Below are 23134 nucleotides of genomic sequence, written 5' to 3'. Positions count from 1 at the left end.
TTAAGTCTATTAAAAGAACACCCTTGGACAAGCTTTGTTAACTCTGTTAGCAGTGTTCCCCTTCACACAAAGCCAAATCTATCTATGCATAACTTTCACCCACCCCAGTTCTGCCATTGAGGTCTGATTTTTCTCCCCAGAACAGTTCTTCAGATATTTGAAAACAATTCTCATTTATTGTGATGGTTCTCTTCTCCATAACAAACACCTTCAGGTGTCCTGCAAGTTTAATAAACACGTTTATTAGTTCTACCAGTTTTTAAGTGGAGTCTTGAGGGTTTTCTATATGTAACTTCATGCCATCTGCAAATAAGGACAATTTGACTCTCTCCTTTCCAATTTGAATGCCTTTTTTCCCCCTGTTGCTTAGTTGCAGGACTTCCAGTACTATCTTGAATAGAAGTAGCAAAATTGGGCTTCCTTGTCTTGTTTCCAAATTATAGATGAAAAGATTTCAATTTTTCCACATTCGGTATGATGTTAGCTGTGGGTTTGTTATATATGACCTTTCTTTCTTTCTTTTTCTTTTTTTTTTTTTTTGGTGTTGAGGTACATTTCTTCTATGCCTAATTTGTTAGAGGTTTTATCATGAAGAGATGTTGAATTTTGTCAAATGCTTTTTCTGCATCTGTTGAAATGATCATATTGTTTTGGTCCTTCATTCTGTTAATGTGATGTATCATGTTTATAGATTTGCATATGTTGAACCACCTTTGCATCCAAGGGGTGAATCCCACTTGACCAATTCAAGTTTAATCCCAGTTGAATGAAATTTTTAATGTCCTGTTAAATTTGGCTTGCTAGCATTTTGTTGAGGACTTTTGCATCTTTGTTTATCAGTGATATTGGCCTATAGTTTTTTTTTTTTTTTTTTTTTTTTTTTTGTTGTTATGTCCTCGTTTGGTTTTAGTATCAGGGTGATGCTGGCATCATAGAATGAGTTTGGAAGTATCTGATTCTCTTCAATTTTTTGGAATTGTTTGAGTAGAGTTGGTATTACTTCTTTAAATGTATTGTAGAATTCAGCAGTGAAGCCATCAGGTACTAGACTTTTCTTTGATGGTGTACTTTTTATTACTGATTCTATCTTTTTACTCATTATTGGTCTGTCTATATTTTCTATTTCTTCATGTTTCAACCTTCATGTATTTGTCCAGCAATTTATCCATTTATTCTAGATTTTCCAATTTGTTGGCCTATAGTTGTTCATAATAGTCTCATGATTTTTGGTATTTATGTGTTATCTGTCATAATGTCTCATTTTTCATCTCTGATTTTATTTATTTGTGTCTTCTTTTTATTTCTTAGTCTAACTAAGTTTTGTCAATTTTGTTTATCTTTTCAAAAAAACCCTCCTCATTATATTGGTCTTTTGTATTGTTTTTAAGTCTTTATTTCATTTATTTCTGCTCTGATCCTTATTATTTCTTTCTTTCTGGTAATATTGGGTTTAGTTTGTTCTTATTTTTCTACTTCCTTGAGGTGCACACTTAGGTTGTTTATTTAAGATCTTTCTTCTTTCTTCATGTAGGCATTTATTGCTGTAAACTTCTCTCTGAGTACTGATTTTGTTATTTTCCATAGATTTTGGTATGCTGTGTTTCCATTTTCATTTGTCTCTATAAATTTTTTAATTTCTCTTTAATTTTTTCATTGACTCATTGGTTGTTCAGGTACATGTTGTTTAATTTCCATGTATTTGTATAGTTTTTAAATGTCCTTCTGTTGTTGACTTCTAGTTTCATACCATTGTGGTTGGAAACAATACTTGATATGATTTTGACTTAAAAGATTTTTAAGACTTGTTTTGTGGCCTACTGTATGGTCTATCCTGGAAAATGTTTCATATGCCCTAGAGAAGAATATGTATTTTACTGCTATTGGATAGAAAGTTTTGTATATATCTTTTTATTTTTTTTTATTTTTTTTTTATTTTTTTTATTTTTTTTTTATTTCAGCTCATCATGGGGGTACATAAGTTTAGGTTATATACATTTTCCATGTCCCACCCATCCCCCCGAGTCAGAGTCCCAAGCGCGTCCGTTCTCATTCTCCCGACAGTGCACCTGGCACTCATCATGTAGTCATACCTCCATCCCCTCCCCCCCCCCACCTCCCCGGGTCTGCACCTTCAAGCATGACCATTCCCCAGAGGGTGTGCAACGCACTCATCATGTAGGCATACACCCATCCCCTCCCCCCACCCCCCATCCCAGTCTGATATCCAATTGGTATCCTTCCCTGATGTACATTTAGGTGATGATCAGGGAAACCAGTTTTCTGGTGAGTACATGTGATGCTTGTTTTTCCATTCTTTGGATACTTCACTTAGTATAATGGGTTCCAGCTCTCTCCAGGAGAACCAAAGAGATGTCGTATCATTGTTATTTCTTATAGCTGAGTAGTACTCCATGGTATACATATACCACAGTTTACTAATCCATTCGTGGATTGATGGGCACTTGGGTTGTTTCCACATCCTTGCGATTGTAAATTGTGCTGCTATAAACATTCGGGTACAGGTGTCTTTGTTAAAGAATGACTTTTGTTCTTCTGGGTATATGCCCAATAATGGGATTGCTGGATCAAATGGTAGGTCTACTTGAATCTGTTGAAGGTATCTCCATATTGCTTTCCATAGGGGTTGCACTAGTTTGCATTCCCACCAGCAGTGTATGAGTGTTCCTGTCTCTCCGCATCCACGCCAACATGTGTTGTTTTGGGATTTTTTGATAAAGGCCATTCTCACCGGAGTTAAGTGGTATCTCATTGTGGTTTTGATTTGCATTTCCCTGATGATTAGGGATGTTGAGCATTTTTTGATATGTTTTTTGGCCATTCTTATGTCTTCTTTTGAAAAATTTCTATTCATGTCCTTTGCCCATTTTTTGATAGGATTGTTTGATTTTTTCCTGCTGATTTTCCTGAGTTCTAAATAGATTCTTGTTATCAGTCTTTTATCTGATGTGTAGTATGCGAAAATTTTTTCCCATTCTGTAGGCTGTCTGTTTATTTTCATGACTGTTTCTTTGGCTGTGCAGAAGCTTTTTAATTTAATCAGGTCCCAGTCGTTTATTTTTGTTGTTGCTGCGATTGCCTTAGGGGTTTTCTTCATAAATTCTTTGCCTAGACCAATGTCTGTAAGAGTCTTTCCTACATTTTCTTCTAGAATTCTAATTGTTTCCCATTTAAGGTTTAAATCTGTTATCCACCGTGATTTGATTTTTGTGAGAGGTGAAATCTGTGGGTCCTGTTTCAGTCTTCTACATGTGGCTATCCAGTTTTCCCAGCACCATTTATTGAATAGGGACTCTTGTCCCCAGAGTATGTTTTTGTCTATTTTGTCAAAGATTAGATAGTTATATGAGGATGGTTTTATATTTGGGTTTTCTGTCCTGTTCCACTGGTCTGTGTCCCTGCCCTTGTGCCAATACCAAGCAGTTTTAAGAACCACAGCTTTGTAGTATAGTTTGAAGTCTGGCAAATCAATACCTCCCATTTTGTTTTTATTGCTTAAGATTGCTTTTGCTATACGGGGTCTTCTCTGATTCCATACAAAGTGTATAATTATTTTTTCTAAATCTGTGAAAAATGATGTTGGTATTTTAATAGGAATTGCATTGAATCTATAGATTACTTTGGGTAGTATAGACATTTTAACGATGTTAATTCTTCCAATCCATGAGCATGGTATGGATTTCCACTTATTTACGTGTTCTGCAATTTCCTTCCTTAGCGTTTCATAGTTCTCTTTATAGAGGTCCTTTACCTCTTTAGTTAAATATATTCCTAGATATTTTATTTTCTTTGTTGCTATTTTGAAAGGTATTGAGTCCTTAATTTGGTTCTCCGATTGAATGGTATTGGCATATATGAATGCCTCTGATTTGTGTGTATTGACTTTGTAACCTGAGACATTACTGAATTCGTTAATTAATTCCAGGAGTCTCTTGGTTGAGTCCTTGGGGTTTTCCAGATACAACATCATGTCATCAGCAAAGAGTGAGAGTTTGATCTCTTCTGTCCCTATTTGGACACCTTTGATTCTGCTCTCTTGTCTGATAGCTCTCGCAAGGACTTCCAATACTATGTTGAAAAGTAATGGGGACAGTGGGCAGCCTTGTCTGGTTCCAGTTCTGAGTGGGAATGCTTTCAGTTTTTCCCCATTCAGTATGATGTTGGCTGTGGGTTTGTCATATATGGCTTGTATTATTTTTAGGTAGGTCCCATTTATGCCTATGTTGTTAAGTGTTTTTATCATAAAAGGGTGTTGAATTTTGTCAAATGCTTTTTCTGCATCTATTGAGAGGATCATATGGTCTTTATTTTTGCTTCTATTTACGTGGTTAATTACATTTATAGATTTTCGTATGTTAAACCACCCCTGCATCTCTGGGATGAAGCCTATTTGGTCATGATGAATTATTTTTTTAATCAGCACTTGGATACGATTTGCTAGGATTTTATTGAGAATTTTTGCATCTACGTTCATGAGAGAAATTGGTCTGTAGTTTTCTTTTTTTGTTGCATCCTTTCCTGGTTTTGGTATTAATGTTATATTGGCTTGGTAGAATGTGTTGGGGAGAATTCCATCCTTCTCAATATTGAAGAATAGTTTATGTAGGATGGGCACCAGTTCATCTTTGTATGTATGGTAAAATTCAGGTGTGAACCCATCTGGACCAGGGCTTTTCTTTTTGGGAAGGTTTTTTATTGCTGTTTCAATTTCAGTTGTTGATATTGGTCTATTCAGGAATTCTATTTCTTCCTGATTGAGCTTGGGAAGGCTGTGTGATTCTAAAAATTTGTCCATTTCCTCCTCATTCTCCAATTTGTGTGCATAAAGATTTTTGTAATATTCATAGATAATGTCACGTATCTCTGTGGCTTCGGTTGTGATTTCTCCTTTCATGTTCCTGATGGAAGTTATTAAAGATTTTTCTTTTCTGCTCTTGGTTAGTCTAGCCAGTGGTGTGTCTATTTTATTTATCTTTTCAAAGAACCAACTTTTTGTTTTATTAATTTCCCTTATAGTATTTTTGTTGTCTTTTTCATTTAATTCTGATTTGATCTTAATAATTTCTCGCCTTCTGCTGGGTTTGGGGTCAGTCTGTTCTTCTTTCTCCAGCTCTTTGAGTCTATTCATTAAGTTGTCTAGTTGTAAATTGTCTGTCTTTTTGAAATAGGCATTTATGGAAATGAATTTTCCTCTCAGGACTGCTTTAGCTGCATCCCATAGATTTTGATAAGTTGTGTCACCTTTGTCATTTAATTCAAAGAATGTTTTGATTTCTGACTTAATTTCTTCCTTTACAAAATTGTTATTCAGGAGAAGGTTGTTTAGCTTCCATGACTTTGAGTAGGAATGAGAGTTCCTGTTAAGGTTCATTATTATTTTTATTCCATTGTGATCTGAGAAGATGCAGGGTATGATTTCTATTTTTTTAATTTTTTTAAGACTTGCTTTATGACCTAGGATATGGTCAATCTTAGAGAATGTCCCGTGAGCTGATGAGAAGAATGTATATTCAGTGGTTTTCGGGTAGAATGTCCTGTAGATGTCAGTCAGGCCCATTTGTTCTAGCATTCTGTTTAAGTCTACTATGTCTTTGCTTATTTTCTGCTTGGAGGATCTGTCCTGTGCTGTCAGTGGGGTATTAAAATCTCCAACTATTAAAGTGTTGTTGTCTATGATTTGGTTTAGATCAAGTAGGATTTGCTTTATGAATCTGGGTGCACCTAGATTGGGTGCATATATATTAAGTATGGTTATGTCTTCTTGTTGAATTGTGCCTTTCACCAGTATGTAGTAACCGTCTTTGTCTTTTATTACTTTTGTTGGTTTGAAGACTAAGTTATTGGAAATTAAAACTGCCACACCAGCTTTCTTTTGGCTACCATTTGCTTGAAATATCAGGTTCCATCCTTTTATTTTCAGTCTAAATGCATCTTTGCCGGTTAAGTGAGTTTCCTGAAGGCAGCAGACACTTGGTTTGTGTTTTTTTATCCATTGGCCCAGTCTATGTCTCTTGAGTGGGGAATTCAGGCCATTGACATTTAGTGAGAGAACTGATAATTGGGATAGACTTCTGTTTATCTTATTGGGTAGAACTTCATTGCTATGTTTTCTCTCTTGAGCCATTGTGGTGGCTAGAATTTGATCTTTAGCTCTTGGGTGGTTTTACATTCGTGGGTCTTTGTTGTGATGATCCATGTTTAACTCTCTTTTGAGTACTTCTTGGAGGGGTGGTCTTGTCTTGGTGAATTCCCTCAGTCTTTGTTTATCCGAGAATGTCTTAATTTCTCCTTCATATAGAAAGCTTAGCTTAGCTGGGTACAAGATTCTAGGCTGGGCATTATTCTGTTTCAGAAGAGTGAGAATGGGGCCCCAACTTCTTCTTGCTTGTAAAGTTTCAGTTGAGAAATCTGGCGTAATTCTAATGGGCCTCCCTTTGTATGTTACTTGTTTCTTTCTCCTTACAGCTCGAAGAAGGGTCTCTTTAGTGGATATTTTGGTCAGTCTGACGACTACGTGGCGTGGTGTTTTCCTATTTGCTATGAATCTACCAGGGGTTCTTTGAGCTTCTTGAACCTGTATATCTAAAGTTTTAGCAAGGCCTGGGAAATTTTCTTCTATTATGTCTTCAAATAGTTTATCCAGCCCTTGCTTATTATCTTCTTCACCTTCAGGGATGCCTATAACTCTCACGTTAGGTTTCTTCACATAATCCCACATTTCTTGAAGACTCTGGTCTTTTTTCTTATTTCTTTGCTCTATCTCTGTGACTGTCTTATTTAATTGGAAAGAGTTATCTTCTATTTCTGAGATTCTGTCTTCTATTTGATCTACCCTGTTCTTGAGACTTTCCACTGTGTTTTGTAGCTCCCTGAATAAATCCCTCATTTCTAGGAGTTCAGTTTGGTTTTTTTTCAATACGTCTATTTCTTTAGTGAATTTTTCTTCCAAATCCTGGAATTTTTTTGCGGTTTCTTTGCGGTGGATATCAATTTTTTCTTGTATATCATTCAGCATATTTATAACCCAAGACTGAAATTCTTCTGGTAACATGTTGGTATTCTGAAACTGGCTTGTGCCAATTGGAGGAGAGTTGGTATTTCTCTTTGGGGGCGAGGTTTCCATTTGGTTTTTTGTGCTCCCCATATTTTTCCGCTGAGCCCTTCCCATCTGGCTCTATCGTTAGATCTTTTCTCACAGCTTTAGTCTAGTTTACAGCACGTATTGTACTCTGTTCTTAGGCTGTGGAACAGTCTAGGAATGTTGCTTCCTTTATCTATAGGGGGAGACTGTTGTGTGCTGTTTAGAGTTTCTTTTTTCTATCTCAGTTGGGGGACTGCTTCTGATGGGTCCACCCCCAGAGGGTTGGCTTGACCTAAGACCAGTTTGGCAAGTTAAATCATTGTGTTGCGGACTTTCAGTTAGTAGGCAGGATTCACACGATTTGCAAGCAGAAAGCCTCTTCTCCCTCTCTTTTTCCCCCCCACCCCTGGCTTTTTGGTTCTTCCTCTGGATGTGTGGTTTCTGTCTCCTTCAGCAGGAAAGACACTGGCTAGGCCGAGGAGGCGGTGCCCTCACTCCCTCAGTGCCCCAGCTGCTGCAGCTCCCACGGGCAAAGGTCTACACTGTCCCAGTGTTCCCAAGGTCCGGGCTCCACGCTCTTGCATTTAGGGAAGCACTCAGTGTTCACACCTGGGAAGGGGACCTGGAGAGGGTCTATGGATCAGGGGATGGAGCCTCCTGAGGAGTCGCCTGGCACCCTATGGCTCTGCAGCAATTAGACCTTGGCCTGCGCAATTGTTCCTGCCCACCCGCAGATCACTGGCACTGGGGGGTAATTTTCAGGGTCCGATAGGAATCACAGCTGGGGGTCTGGAGCACTCAGGAGTTTACAGTAGCTCCTGGGCTGGAGGGACACCGGAAAGGAGAAAAGAAAAAGAAAGGAAAAAAGAAAAGAAAAAAAAAAAAAAAGGAGAGAAACAATATGAATAACAAGAAGAAGAAAGAGAAAACAAGAAAGAAAAGAGAAAGAAAGAAAGAAAGAGAGAGATAAAAAGAAAAAAAGAAAAAAAAAATCCCACTTTAATATTTCAGGCTCGGGGCCCCTCGCCTCGGTGCAGGTCCGCGTCTGTCCCTTTAAGAGATAGGGCTCCGGCACCGCGGAGGCCTGCCAGAGTTCAAGGTCCTTTCCGCTTAGCTGTGGGAACCGAGATGGCCACCGCGCGTCTGTCGGTCGCAGGCGCCAGGGGAAAGCGTTCAGAGCTCGGCAGGCGCCAGGGCCCACAGCAGCTCCCCAGCCAGAGAGCTGCCGTACGGGAAGAGAAAAGCAAAAAAGTCCCGCTTTAATATTTCACGCTCGCGGCCCCTCGCCTCGGTGCAGGTCCGCGTCTGTCCCTTTAAGAGATAGGGCACCACGGAGACCCGCCCGAGTCCAAGCTCTCTCCCGCCTATGTCACCTGTCCTCGGAGCTCCACGTCTCCCGCGGTGATTCTGCACCAATTTCAGCCAGATCCCTGACCGAGTGGATGTGGGGGACAGTGGGGAGATCAAGCCGCTCTGCTGTGGGGCTGTACCCGCCCCACTCGCCGGTGAGGCGGGCACGGCCGTCCCGCACTCCGCTGTCTGTTTTCCGTCCCGCACTCTCCAAATTATCTCGGTCTGATTTCTCACTCGCCTCTGTTTTTTCCTGTTCCCCGTGTCCCACGGTGATTCTCCGTGGGTTCACACCGCCGTTCCTGTGGAGAAGCAATCCTCTAGCGTTGTGGGAGGTGGAGATCCACGCCTTCCTCTCTGGGAGCACAAATCCAGGAGGTCACCTCCACTCCGCCATCTTCTGGTCCCGCTGTATATATCTTTTTAGGTCCCTTTTGTCTAAAGTGCAGTTCAATTCCAGTATTTCCTTATTAATTTTCTGTCTGATGTTGAAAGTGGGGCATTGAAGTCCCCTACTATTATTGTCTTGCTATTTATTTCTCCCTTCATGTCCATTCATACTTGCTTTTTATATTTAGGTGCTTTGATGTTGGCTTCACATATATTTATAATTGTTATTCCTTCTTGATGTATGGATGTATTGAGCCCTTTATCATTAAATAGGACTTCTTTATGTCTGTTGTAACAGTTTTTGACTTGAAGTCTATTTTATCTAAGTATAGCCACCCTTGCTCTCTTTTGATTACCGTTTACATAGAATATCTTCCATCCCTTTACTTTCAGCCTACTTTAAGGATAAAGTGGGTCTTTCACAGGCAACATAGAGTTGGATCTTGGGTTTTTTTAATTCATTCAGCTGGTTTATGTCTTTTTATTGGAGAATTTAATACATTCACATTAAAAGTAATTATTGATAAGTAAGAACTTTCTACTGCCATTTTGTTGTTTTCTGGCTGTTTTGTAGATGCTTTGTTTATCTCTCTTTTGTTTATCTTTTTGATTTTGTTATTTTCCTTAGTGCTAAGTTTTGATTCCTTTCTCTTTATTGTTTGTGTATTTGCTATAGTTTTTTGCTGTATGGCTGTGAGGGTTTATGGCTGTGAGGCTTATATAAAACATCTGGTAGTTATAATAGACTATTTTACACTGAAAACAGCTTAAATTCAGTCACACAGAAATTACTAGACTTTTACCTTCCTCCCAACTTGTATTTTTGATGTTAAAATTTACATATTTTCATTTTATGTCTTTCTTAACAACTTGTTTTATCTACCATTATATTTAACTGTTTTGAATTTTAACCTTCATACTGGGGATATATATGATTTACAGAGCACTGTAACAGTATCAGGGTATTCTGGATTTAACTATATATTTACCTCTATTAGTGAATTTTATACTTTCATGTGTTTTCATATTAGTCAGCAGTGTGCTTTCATTTCTACTTGAAAAACTCTGTTAAGCATTTTCTTGTGAGGAAGATCTAGTAGTGATGAATTCTATCAACTTTTGCTTGTCTGAACTTGTGAAGGAGAACTTTTCTGGTTATAGTATTCTTGTCTGACAGTTTTTTTCTTTCAGCACTTTGACTATATCATCGTATTCTCACCTGGCCTGCAGGAGTTTTGCTGAGAAATCTGCTGATAATCTAATGAAGATTTCCTTATTTGTGACTTCACCTTTCTCACACTGCTTTTAAAATTCTGTCTTTGTCCTTGATTTTGACAGTTTAGTTATAATGTGCCTTGGTGAGGACTTCTTTTGGTGGAATATTTTTGGGATTCTTTGGACTTCATATATCTGGATGTCCATATCTCTTCCAAGACTTGAAAAGTTTTAAGCAAAATTATTTAATTAAAGAATCTTTCTATGCTTATCTTTGTCTCTTCTCCTCCTGGAATTTCCATAATGCTAAGGCTTGATTGTATAATGGTGTTCCATAAGTCCTATAGGTTGTCTTCACTCTTCTCATTCATTTTTCTCTTTTTCCTCTGACTGAGTAATTTCAAAAGACCTATCTTCAAATTTAGAGATTCTTTCTTCTGCTTGATCTACTCTGCTGTTGAAGTTCTCTATTGTAATTTTTCATTTGTTAAATTCTTCAGCTGCAAGATTTCTATTTGGTTCTTTTTAAATGATATCTATTTGTTTATTAAATTTACTGTTCAAATCATGAATTACTTTCTTGATTTTCTTGAATTGTCTATCTCTATTTTCTTGTATCTCATTGAGTTTCCTTAAGAACATTATAAATTCCTTTTCAGGAAATCCATAAATTTTCTTTTCTTTGGTGTTAGGTACTGAAAAATTATTGTGTTCCTTTGATGGTCCTTGCTTTTTTACATTTCTTTTGTCCCTGTGTTTATGTCTGCACATCTGGTGGAACAATCACATCTTCTAAACTTTACAGAGTGGTTTTTGTAGAGAAAGACTTTCACTTGTAGATGAGTCTTGGTGTGCTGGTTGGGAAGATTGTGGTGACACTGGTTCTGAATAGTTTCAGTGGTATAGGTCTTATGCAGATTTTTCATCTGTGATCAATGTCAGTGATGATTGTAGATGCTTCAGTGGCTTGGGCTGTAGGAGTTTGTAGCAGCGGCAGTGGAAGCATAGGTTTGTTTTGGATCCTCTTATTCTTATTTTCTCCACCTTCTTGGTATTAGATCTGATTTGGCCTACAAGCAGCTGAAGTGGTGCTGGATTCCAGGGAACAAGTGCTTAGAGAGGCCATGGAGCTGGGGTCCTAGACTTAGGGTCTTGCAAACCTACTTTGGCACCTGGATTTGGGGGCATAGGTTTTACTCTCAGAGGCAGAGTTGGATGCATGTAGGCCACAGAGCTGGGGTCTGTGACTATGAGGCACTCCCTAGCAGCTCAGGTCCAAAGGGTCAGGTTGTACCTATGACAATGAGGGGGCAGGGCATAGCACTGGCCAGGCTCTGGGAAAGTGGAATGCTCTGGAGGTTTGGTCCCAGGGAGCAGGGTACAACTGCAATTCAGGAACCAGAACCCATAGGGCACAGTGGCAACTTAGGTCCTGGGAGATGAGGCATCACATAGTGGTGACCCTGGACCCTGGGATGATGTGACACAGCAGTATCTCAGATTCTTTGAGGCCAGGTATAATGGGCAAAGATCCCAGAATGGCAGAGCGCATCTATCACTTGGGCCCGGGGGGGCAGGGAGCAGCACAGCAATGATTCTACTCCTTGGGGTGTCTCAGCAGGTCAGACTCTAGGGTACCAGTCCAGCTCCAGGGAAGCAGGGTACTAGAATTGTTTGGCCTGGGGGATGTGTCAGCTTGGCCAATGCTCTGTTTCCCTGAGACATAGAGAACTATATCAGCTTAGCCCTGAAATGTGTGACTGCTTAGCTCAGCCAAGGTATTGATTGCCTGGGAGGCAATGCACTGCTTTAGGTCAGGCCCAGAAGGGCATGACTGCTCTGGGAAGCCAAGGCACCATTTCCCTGGGATGCAGGGTGCCACTTCTCCTTAGGCACAGGAGAGTGTGACTGCTCTGGGTAGCCAAGGCCTCATTTTCTGGGAGGCAGGGTACTCCTTCAGCTCAAGCACTGGGGAGACTTGATGGCTCTAGGCAGCCAAGATACTTTTTTCCCAGGAGGCAGGGCACCATTTCAGTTCAGGCACAGGGATAAAGCCTAGGCACCATTTCCCTGAGAGGCAGTGCACAATTTCAGCTCAAATACAAGTGGCAGGGTACAGTAGTGACTGGGAGGGGTGGATGGAACACTTTTGCAAAGGCGTCATTTCCTTTTGAAGAAGTGCACAGCTTCATCTCAGGCCCCAATGATGGGGAAGGGTGCAACAGTGACTGGGTTGGTTAGATGGAGCAGTTCCATCAAGGCACCATTTTCCTGAGGAAAGCGCACAGCTTTAGCTTGGACCCCAAGGAGGCAGAGCACAGCACCAAATAGGAGTGGTATATGGAGCAGCTTTGCCAAGAAACTGTTTTCCTTGCACTTCCTTGCAAGAGGCAGTGCACTGTTTTAGCTCAGGTCCTGAGAGGCAGGATGCAGCAGTGACTGGGGGGAGTACATGGAGCAGCTCCATCAAAACAACATTTGCCTGGAAGGTAGTGCACAGCTTCAGCTCAGATCCTGGGGGACAGGGTGCAGTGGTGACTGGATGGGATAGATGGAATAGCTTCATGGCAACTTAACCCCCCAGTGTAAGATGTAGCAACAGATCAGGGATAGAGGGCTATTGGGTGGGAGTGGCTCAGCAGTGAGTATGCCTCACAGATGGAAAGGTGCTGTGGACACTTGACTTCAGAATAGGACACACTCCAGCAATAGTTCAGGTTCCAAGATGGCATAGCAGAGTAGCTGTGCAGGCCATAGAGGGTAGGGCACACTGTTGGCTTCTTCTTTGCGGGAGCACAGCTATGTGAACTCTAGGCAGCTCTCTTAGCTGGGCTTAGTTCCTGTAGGAATCCAAGATGTTGATGGGGGCTGTTAGGGTCTACTTTCTTACCCTTTCCCCCATGAGAGAAGTCCCTCTTGGTTCTGAGCTGATTCTGGCTAGGGCATGGGGTGATGGACTTGAGGTATTTCCTTCCATTCTCTATGTGGCCATCTGGTGTTCCTGTGCTCTATAGGGTTTTGCTACTCCTTTGATGTACTCTGGCACTCTCAGTTATTTACATCAAAATAACTGGTTTTGGTTGATTTGGTTTGATTTCTCTTTTATTGGTTGTCATTTTGGCTGTCTTTGTATGGAAGATAAATGCTAAGGGCTTTTATTAAAATAGTTTGCCATCTTCTGATGTCCAACTAACTTTTGTTTCTTTTTTGTGTAATTTCTCTGAGTACAACTTCCAGTACACCATTGGATAGCAGTGTTGAAAAGGGCATCCTTGTTTTGTTCTGATATTAGGAGAAAAGCTCTCAGTCTTTTACCCTTGAGTATGATGTTAACTGTGGGTTTTTCATTATATAGATGTGTAATTATGGAGATTGCATGTGACATTCTAAATTTATAACAGTCTCTTAATAGTTTGAATTAATACCTTAACGTCAGTAGCGTGAAAAAACTCTGCCTCTGCTCCTTTCCAGATCTATCTTCCCCTTTTATGTTGTTTATGTCACAAATTATATCTTTATCAATTGTGTACCTAATAACATAGATATATAATAATTTTTATGCATTTGTATTTTAAATAGTGTAAGAGTAAAAAGTGGAACTACAAACCAAAAATACATAATACCGGCTTTTATATTTGCTGATATAATTACCTTTACTAGACATTATTATTTCCTCATAAATGTTTGAGTAACTGTGTAGTGTTTTTTCATTTCAATCTGAAACCATTAGCATGTCTTTTAGGGTAGGTTTAGTGATAACAAACTCCTTAAGCTTTTGTTTATCTAATAATATTTTGATTTTTCTTTCATTTTTGAGGAACAGTTTTGCCAGACATACAGTTCTTAATAAGTAGGTTTTTTTCCTTTCAACATTTTAAATATCATTCCATTGAATTCTGGCCTCCATGGCTTTTGATGAAAAATTGATGGTTAATCTTACTGACAATTCTTCATAGGTGATGCATCAATTCTTTCTTATTGATTTCAAGATTTTCTCTTTCTCTTTGGCTTTTTACAGTTTAACTATAATGTCTTGGTGTGAATCTCTTTGGGCTTAACCTATTGTAATTATTTGGGCTTCTTGTATATGCAGGTTCATGTCTTTCACCATATTTAAGAAGTTTTCTACCATTATTTCTTCAGATTTTTTTCCCTTTTTCTTTCTCTTCTCTCCTTCTGAGACTCACATAGCATATAGGTTAGTCTGTTTGATTATGTTCTACAGGTCCCTTAGGCTCTGTTCACTTTTCTTTATTATTTTTATTTTCTGTTCCTGAGTTCAGATAATTTCAACTGCCCTATCTAAGTTCACTGATGCTTCTGCCTGCTCAAATTCCTGTTGAACCCATCTGATAAAATTTTCACTTAATTTATTCTACTCTTCAGCACCAGAATTTCTTTTGGCTCTTTCTTATAATTTCTATCTCTTTGTCAACATTCTCATTTTTTTCACACATTGTATTTCTGGTTTCCTTTAGTTCTTTATTTATCATGTCTTTTAATTATTTGAGCATGTTTAAGACAATTGTTTTTAAAGTCTTTTCCTATTATATCTAATGTCTGTGTAACCTCAGGGATGATTTCTGTCAATTGTTCCATTGACTATTACAATGTGGTAACTCTGAAAATTAGATTCTTCTACTATTCCAGAGTTTGATATTTTTTTGTTTTACTATTTGTTGAAGGCTGGAGTAGTCCATTTGTTTAGTGATTTTCCCAAACTATTTTTGAGAAGACTGTGTTAGTTGGCATGTGTGGTCCCTGAAGTCTCTGTTCCATTGGCTTTTGTTCAGCTAGTGTTTTGGCAGAGATCTCCTTGAACTCTAGGAGTTAAAAACCAAATAAACAAAATACCTTTTCAATCTTTGCAGATTGGTTTTGTTCTGGAGTACTTATTCAACACTTAGTCAGCCTTGCACTCAGTCTAGAGATCATCTAGAGTTAAAAGTTTAGGATCTTCTCTGTTCTTTTCTGAGTATGCAACTTGTCCTGGGAATGTACATATCTCTTGCCATGGGCATGTACATAGCATTCTATATTCCCCAGTGCTTTCTAGCAATGTATGCTGCTTTTCTGCCCTGAGTGTGTTCTGTGTCAGGTTTTTGAAACATAGATAAGTGCTCCTATCCATCCTTCAGGTAGCTTCCAGACAGGGTGGAACAGACATACACAATAATTTGTGAATAAAGTCTGTTCTGCTTCTTGTGTTACCAGAGACCAGGGTCCCCCACTGAGAATGCAGGCTACCATCTTCAAGATTGTCATTGAGTTGAGCAGGTCATAGAGCAAGTACAAGTAAAAATGACACAAAGCTCTTCCTGTCATATTAAAGTTGCCTTTTTCTAGGTTCAATGTTCACCTGGTTGCTGTAAACTTTTTTGTTTTTCAGAGTTCTGACAAAGCTGGTTCTAACTGTTTGTTTGTTGATGTTTTTGTGGAGATATGGGAGCTTCAGCTGCCTACTTCATTTTGCTGATGTCGTGTTTCATTTGTCATTAAATATTTTCAAACATTGCTTCTTAGTGACTGCATGTTGTTTTATTGTATAGATGTATCATAATTTATTGTAAATGATGCTGTGATGAGCATCTTTCCACAGCTCTGATTACTTTTTTAGCTTAGGATAGATTTCCAGAAGTGAAATAACAACTCTAAAAGTTATGAACATTTTCAACTTCTTCATATTTATTGACAAATTGCCCCACAGAGGATTAAATGACATCTTGTGGTTCTATGTCAGCTCTTTTAAGAATTCCTCATATAAACGTTTGAGTGCAGATGTCTTTCTTATAAAATGTGTTTTTTTCCTCCAGGTAGATGCCCAGTAGTGGGATTGCTGGATCAAATGGTAGTTCTACTTTTAGTTCTTTGAGGTATCACTACGTTACTTTCATGGTCTGGGATGGGCAAATGTTTATACCCCTGTAAAAATTTTGAAAAAAAAAAAAATTCCTCATATGACTTGAACTTGCATCCATTAACTTTTCTGTTCCCTTAATTTGTGATATACTCCAACTTGTCCATTTCCTCAGGTGTATGGAACAAAGAACTTACCCCATTCTTCTGATCAAGAATACATCATTTTATTTGCTCTCATAGATATAAAAGTTGAATTTATTTTGCAGTGAATCTGAATGGTGCCTACCCCAAGTTGGTGCCTTTCAGACCTGCAGGACGGCTGATTTCCCCACCTCTTCTGCTCTCTGTGATCTTCAACATTCTTCTCAGCCTGGCCATGCACATTGTGGGCTTCATCCTGGTTCAGAGACAGCCTTGGTATTCCATGGAGATGCACAGGTATGATTACAGTCTCAATTTCTGCTTCTCACATTCTCATTTCCATCAAGCCTCATCTGGCCAATACAATGGGAGGCAAGTGGATCTTCATCATGCCAAAGATTTTGGCTTCCCTAAATCCTATGGGCAAATTCTCAGTGATTGTTTCTTCTCTGAAGCACAGTTTGATGTATCATTCATTAGTACTTATCCCTGCCTGTGTTATATGATAATGACCTATGACCATCTTTTATGTCTGGGGTGACCATGAATTATAGTCTGCCTGGGTACCTTTAGTTTAAGAGCCTAGTTTAAATTAAATGATGTCCCAGTGATATTATTAAAGTCTTTGCTTTTCACTTCCCAACCTGTCCCTGTTGTATGATAAATTATATGGTCACTCTACTTATAAGTAGTCAGAGATCTTAAGCCACTTGAGGGAAGAATCGTGACTTACTCAACTCTTTCCCAATGAAGCATTAATATACATGATGGGTGCACAATTTCTTGAATGAATCACTGGTTGTATCTCTCTCTCTCTCTATCTCGTCTCTATTAATGCATCAGAAATATGGGTCTATCTGTGCTTGTTTCTTTTTTCTTATATTTCAGTGTATTTTTTTAATCAAAGTATAGGCAATTATAGAAACATTGAGTGTCTTCTCTGGACACTCTGGTGTGGAGTGTCATGGAGACAAATGCTCCATAAGGGCTTGTCCTCTTACTTCATTAGTTTCTCTGGTTTCCTTTTCAGTGCCTGCACAGTGCAAAATGAAAACGTCTCAATGTTAACTATTTATCCAACTGCTCCAGAAAAAGTTGGAAGTAATGGTGCCTTCACAAGCTTTGAGAACACCACTATATGGTTCTTGGGAACAATCAACTGTATCATTGTGGCTCTCATATTCTCAAAAGGAAAGCCATTTAGACAGCCGACCTATACAAACTGTGAGTAGAATTGTACTGGATGAGACGTTAAAAGTAATCAGAGAGGAGGACAGACATGCCCAGGTCACTTAGGGAGCAGCTGCAGAGTTGACTTTCATTTGGGGCTCCTGACTTCCACTCCAGGGCTCTGTAAAACACATTGTGCAATGTCATGTTCATGGTCTTTTGCTCCTTCTTTCAAAGCTACATTAAATACTAGTGCTTCTTTCTCCATCTCTTCCCTTCACCAGAAGTTTGTCTTTAGGTCTTTTCTTGGGATCACTTTAAACCGGGAAGACCAATTTATTTCTCTTTTGTCAATACTTGTCAGAATTTGCCCTGGAAAAGGTGGGGCAAAAACCTGTCTCCTGCTATAAAGGCAATGGTCAGGATGGCATGGTGTGGTGGCAGGCTGGGAATGGGTCCAGTCTGGAGGAACCTGACTACAGAGGATTGTGGAGGCTCTTGGCCAAAGTACTTCTCACCTTCTTACATTTTGCGGTGAGGAGGTGTGTTAGAAGAGGGTAACCCTCAGAGGGTTTAATCTCTGAGACATATTTTTTTCTTTTTAGAGATAAGATCTCACTCTGTTGCCCAGGCTGGACTGCAGTGGCATGATCATAGCTCACTGCAACCTTAAACTCCTGGGCTCAAGTGGTCCTCCTGCCTCAGCCTCCTGAGTAGCTGGGACTCAGGCATGCATCAACGTGCCTGGCTAATGTAAAAAAAAATTTTTTTTTGTAGAGATGGGTTCTCACTATGTTGCCCTAGTCTTGAACTCCTGGCCTCAAGCAATCTTCCTGCCTCAGCCTCCCAAAGTGCTAGTATTGTAAGCATGAGCCACCATGTCCATCTTGGGACATTTATTTGTATACCATCACTGTCCCTGTAATTGGGAAAATTCAGAGGCACAAATTGAAGAATCAATATCTTCATAAAAATGTGTTTGTTCAGAGAAAATTATTTTGTTCTTCTTGGGATAAAGAAGCAGTCAGATGCTAATCCCTAAGTGACTGCAATTTTGAAATTTGTTTATTTATAGCCTTCCTTTTTACCAGAAAAGAATTTGAGACAAATAAGTTGCATTAAAGAGACTCAGATAGTTAGATGTTTTCAAGATGTTTATTGAAAATGTATTTTATCAATGTTACCCTATATATCTTTACCACTTTTATTAGTTGAAACTTATACATGCATGTGAAATTTTCCACTTGCCTCAAGGACATGCACTGAAATTGTAGAGGTGAAACCCATTCATAGAAATGAGTACTTTCCATCTATTTTGCTGTGTTTGGATGTAGAAATCAAGTAAACTTAATCAGTATTAATCTAGATTATATCTGTCAATAAATGTGACGTTTTGTATTCTGATTTCTCAAAATGATAGCTTGTGTTCTTATTTCCTAGATATATTTGTCCTTGTGCTGATCATACAGCTGGGTGTGTGTCTATTCATTCTATTTGCTGATATACCAGATTTATATAGGCGTTTGGATGTAAGTCTCCTCTCTGGGATCTGATGATGGTTTACAGTTATGTAATACTCTGACTTCAAAAAGCAGGTCACAATTGCAATTGACATGGATTCTTGACAACAATTATTCTTTTGGGATGGCAGAGTTAAAAAGAATACTGATTTATTTAAGCTGGTCAGAAAATTCTATCTAGTCTTGATTTCCGAAGTCTAAAGACAGCCTTTGAAAAGTATTGAATATTTTTCTTTTAAAAGATCCCATGTAAGATTGGAAAATCTATTTATGCATGTTTTCTTTCAACTGTGAGAAAATTTTATTCTAAATGTTTCTGTTTTGAAGCTATGTAAAACAGCTTTGCCTATAACACTTTTTTTTGTTAATTCTCAAATCTTTATTTACATTTATTTACTTCTTTAAAAACATGTTTATCTGTATGTTTATAGTTACTGTCTGCAAAACTTACTTTCTAAGAGCCATACTTTATCTTTGACAGCTTTGAAAACATACAAGATACCAAAATTTTACATATTCAAGCAAGGGAAAAACATATATTTTGATTCTTCCAACTGATCCTACTTTTGAATTAAAATTTAATCATTGCTAAATATTCTTTAGACTAATAAATGAAATGCATAAGAGATGATTGAAGAAACTGAGTTTTTAAACTTAGTGCTTTGTGTATCTGCTTGCCTTTTCATTTCAAAGTTGAATTTCATGAGGTCCAAGATTATATCTTATTCATTCTTGTATTACCAATGCCTTGCACAATGAATGACCAAAAAAACAAAATGGAAAAGGAATGACTGACTGATCATTGTATACCAGGTTCCTAGATACAGATGCGCACTTAGAGCGCATGGTGCATTCCACACCAGCAATACCTTCATGAACCTGCAGTAACAGTAACATTTGACATGCTAACTAATATCTACATTAGTTTTTCAAATTTTTATCGTTACTGTGGTCAGCAATGTAATTATTATTGTTGTTAAGTGTCTTCATGAATTAGACTAAGTACTCATGGAAATAGTCTGCCCACTAGTCTTCTAAGTGAGTTAAAACTTCTTAATCTTGCAGAAGTTAAGGTTAAGACATGTTGGTTTTAGTCACACTTTTTAACAGATGAAGATGCTTACAGGGAGGCTGAGTCCTCTGGTATGACAAAATAGAGAACCTATTTGTTTTGGAGAGAACCTGTGTAGAGTCATTGTCAGCATGACTGCAGAGGATTTCACAAACAATCATTGCTCACTTTAAAAATAATTTTTTCTTATTACATAAAAATATGTGTTCATTTTAGAAAATGTAGAGCATGCAGGCAAGGGAAATTATAACATTATTCACTATATCCTTCCCTCTTTTAAAATTCATATATTATAACTGTGCATTTACTGATTTATAAAGTTTATTTTCTTTTAAATGGAATCATGCTGTTTTGCAACCTAGATTCTGCTCACTTTACATATACTTTAAGAAGTATATGTAAATTATTTTAATAGGGAATACATTCATTTGGTTTAAAATTCAAAAGTTAAAAAAAGTTATTTAGTGAAAATCTCTATCCCATCCTAGTTCCCCAGTCACCATTTCCCCTTTCTGGAGGCAACAGATGATACAAGTTTATTTTACATACCTTGAGACGTATTATATATATATACTGAAATATATGTATTTAATATATGTATGTCCTCTCACGTTTTTACACAAGTAGCAGAAAATTATTCTGTTTGTTCAGGGCTTCTGAGATGTTAAGGAGGGATGAGTTGTGCAAGAGATTCATTGGAGGAAATGTCTGGGCTGGGGCGGGGGAAGTGGGAAGCCAGAGGAGCTGAGGTGAGGCATCACCCTGGGATGTGGGTCTGGCCCCTGGGAAGAGAGAGGGAAGGAAGGAGAATGAATGAGTGGAGTCTCAGACTGCAGTGCAGTTCTAAGAAAGTCAAGCCACAGTTGCCCATCAGGAGTGTCTAGTGTCTCATGGGAATGAGTCTGATTAGAGTCCATGCTCTCCTCATTTATTGGCTACGAGCAGCCCATGGAAGTACAGCATTAGAGGGAACATGGTGGTGGATTTTGAGCTTAGCAGTCTGTCATTTATTCTCCCAGCAGCAGATCTGAGTGGAAGATTTTCACAGCTGCTCCAACCACATACACAGTCCTGCACCTGGCTTCTTTCATGTAACAGTATATTTTGATAATTGTTCCATACCAGTATATAAATTTTCCTTATTCTTTTTAAGGCTAATATAGTATTCCCTTATATATAAATGCATATTATATATATACCATACTTTATATGTAACCCCTATTGACATTTAAGTTGTTTCCAATTTTTTACTATTACAAACAAGGCTACAATAAAATAACCTGTACATATATAATTTTAGCCATGTACAAGTATTTCTCTGGAATAATTTCCTAGAAATGAATTTGAATTCTTCATTTTGAGAGTGTTGCCCTCCACATAGTCGAATTGGTTTTTACTCCCACCAATGTAGGGCACAACGTACAAGGCAGTGCCAGGTACAATAGGGTGCACTCTCCTTTATTAAATTCATTCATTCATCCATTGATTGGTTCATTTGACATACATGGATATCAGGCACTGTGCCTGGGAGGGCTTGGGGAAGACACAGAGAAAGTAGGAAAAGGGACAGGTAATGACAAGCTTGATTTCAGCCGCACTTGCTCCTTTGGTGAGTACTCCTATGTGGCTGTATGCACAGTCCTGAGGGTGAAGCCTGACCAGTGCTCAGAAGCAAGGCTTATCTTGTGAGAGATGTGGCCCTGGAAAGAAGAGGGCAATATTGTCAAATGCGGAGGTTTGACACATGTACTTTCAGAGCCTCCTGGGGTTAAAGCCACATTTCTGTATTCACTCTTAAAAATGAAACAAAGCAAGCAAAGCAATAATCATAACCCTCAAATCATTGGGATCATTGAGTATAACATTTTCACACTTTTTTCTGTGCATACATGCACAGAAATTCTTTATATATATGCATAAATGTAATATATGCATGCATATATATGTATATTATATAAGAGATCTATAACCTATGAAAATGTACACTGTGAACATGTGAACATTTGTCAAGCATGTGTTTGTCTTCAGACTAATTGTGCTCTGTCATCTCCCACCAGCTGCTCTGCACTCCTGTCCTGTGGAGAGTCTACATCATTATCATGCTCACCTTCAATTTCATCGTGTCCCTTATTGTGGAGGTAAGTGCCCTCAGGCTGCTGACCATTGTGTGTGAGTTCTGGGGGGAAGTTCTTTGGGAGTCTGGAAACCGAACAACTTTATCTGACAAGGGTCTCTGTTTCCTCTTCTGTACAATGGTGATAACAATGATACTCTAGCTCATAGGGCTATTGAGGCATGAAATGTGAACAGTGAAAAGCATATAGTGGGTGTTCAATGAATATAAGCTACTATTATTATAGTATCTCTTGTGGCACTTACCCTTTCTTACTTCATATCGATCAATCATTCAGTCATTCTTTTTATTCTCTCCACAAGCATTTGCTGACCATGTGCCATGTGCTGGGGCCTATGCCAGGGGGTAAAAGTGACAGAGGGGTGGAGCTCACATTCTACATGGAGAAAGTGCTATAGTCATTTGTGTATACATTTCTCCCACCAGGCATTAAACTATGCTAATAAGAACTTACCTTAGTAGCTACAGAACCCCAAATCCTGCTTTATTCTAGTGGGAGCTGGGTAAAGGTTTAATCAATTATTAAATGTGGAAAGCAACTCCACTCAATCCTAGCAGATGGAGAGGGTAATTGATGCTCATGACAAATAAGTTTCTCCTTTGTTTTTCATGTTGAATGAGGAATAGAGACGCACATATGGCTTGAGTGAGAAATAGAGATGCACAAGTGGATATTCAGTGTGGTTTCCCAGCAGCTTCTAAATTGAAAAGTAGCATTGAAGGGTACCGGCTCCCACCCCCAGGCCCTTTACTGCAGCCTCCAGTTGCTTTCCCTGGTTGTTTTCCCTTTCCTTGCTGTCAGAAGGTACTCAGGGAAAAACTGAGGCCATATGAGTCTTTGGTGAAGGCAGTTGTAAAGGAGGAGTGTGGACACTAAGATTTCCTACCTCATGAGATGAGCCTAGCAGAGTAGGCAAAGACAGCAGACTGTCATGGACACAGCAAGATGTTTTTTCTCAGGTAACTCTAGGTATGTGTGCCAGAAGCAACTAAGGGTTCCTGAGATGGGCTGGGCTGACTGCATACTGCCTGGCCAGCCTCCAGCACAGATGGTCCAGACAGTTTTTGGGGGACAGGAATGGCGGATGGCTGGCCTCCTTTTGCACAGTTCTGAATAGTGCTTCGTTTGCTGAGATCTAACTCTAGTCTCTAACCCTAATGTTAGAGCAGCTCAGAAAACAAAC

The 23134-nt window shown here is 38.9% G+C and overlaps 1 protein-coding gene across 3 annotated transcripts in view; it reads left to right on the top strand.

Moving 5' to 3' along the window:
• ATP13A4 (ATPase 13A4) overlaps positions 1 to 23134 on the top strand; it is a 147450-nt gene that overhangs the window by 118764 nt on the left and 5552 nt on the right. For all 3 annotated transcript variants that reach the window (XM_045539949.1, XM_045539948.1, XM_045539951.1), the window contains 4 exons: positions 16180 to 16351; positions 17085 to 17278; positions 18665 to 18753; positions 21874 to 21954. In XM_045539949.1, the coding sequence (XP_045395905.1) occupies positions 16180 to 16351; positions 17085 to 17278; positions 18665 to 18753; positions 21874 to 21954 (536 nt within the window). The remainder of the gene's footprint in view (positions 1 to 16179; positions 16352 to 17084; positions 17279 to 18664; positions 18754 to 21873; positions 21955 to 23134) is intronic.

The sequence above is a fragment of the Lemur catta genome, chromosome 1 (assembly GCF_020740605.2).
Source record: "Lemur catta isolate mLemCat1 chromosome 1, mLemCat1.pri, whole genome shotgun sequence".
Taxonomy (NCBI): Eukaryota; Metazoa; Chordata; class Mammalia; order Primates; family Lemuridae; genus Lemur; species Lemur catta.
Note: the sequence above shows the minus strand (reverse complement) of the source record. Positions and strands in the feature narration are given on the sequence as shown.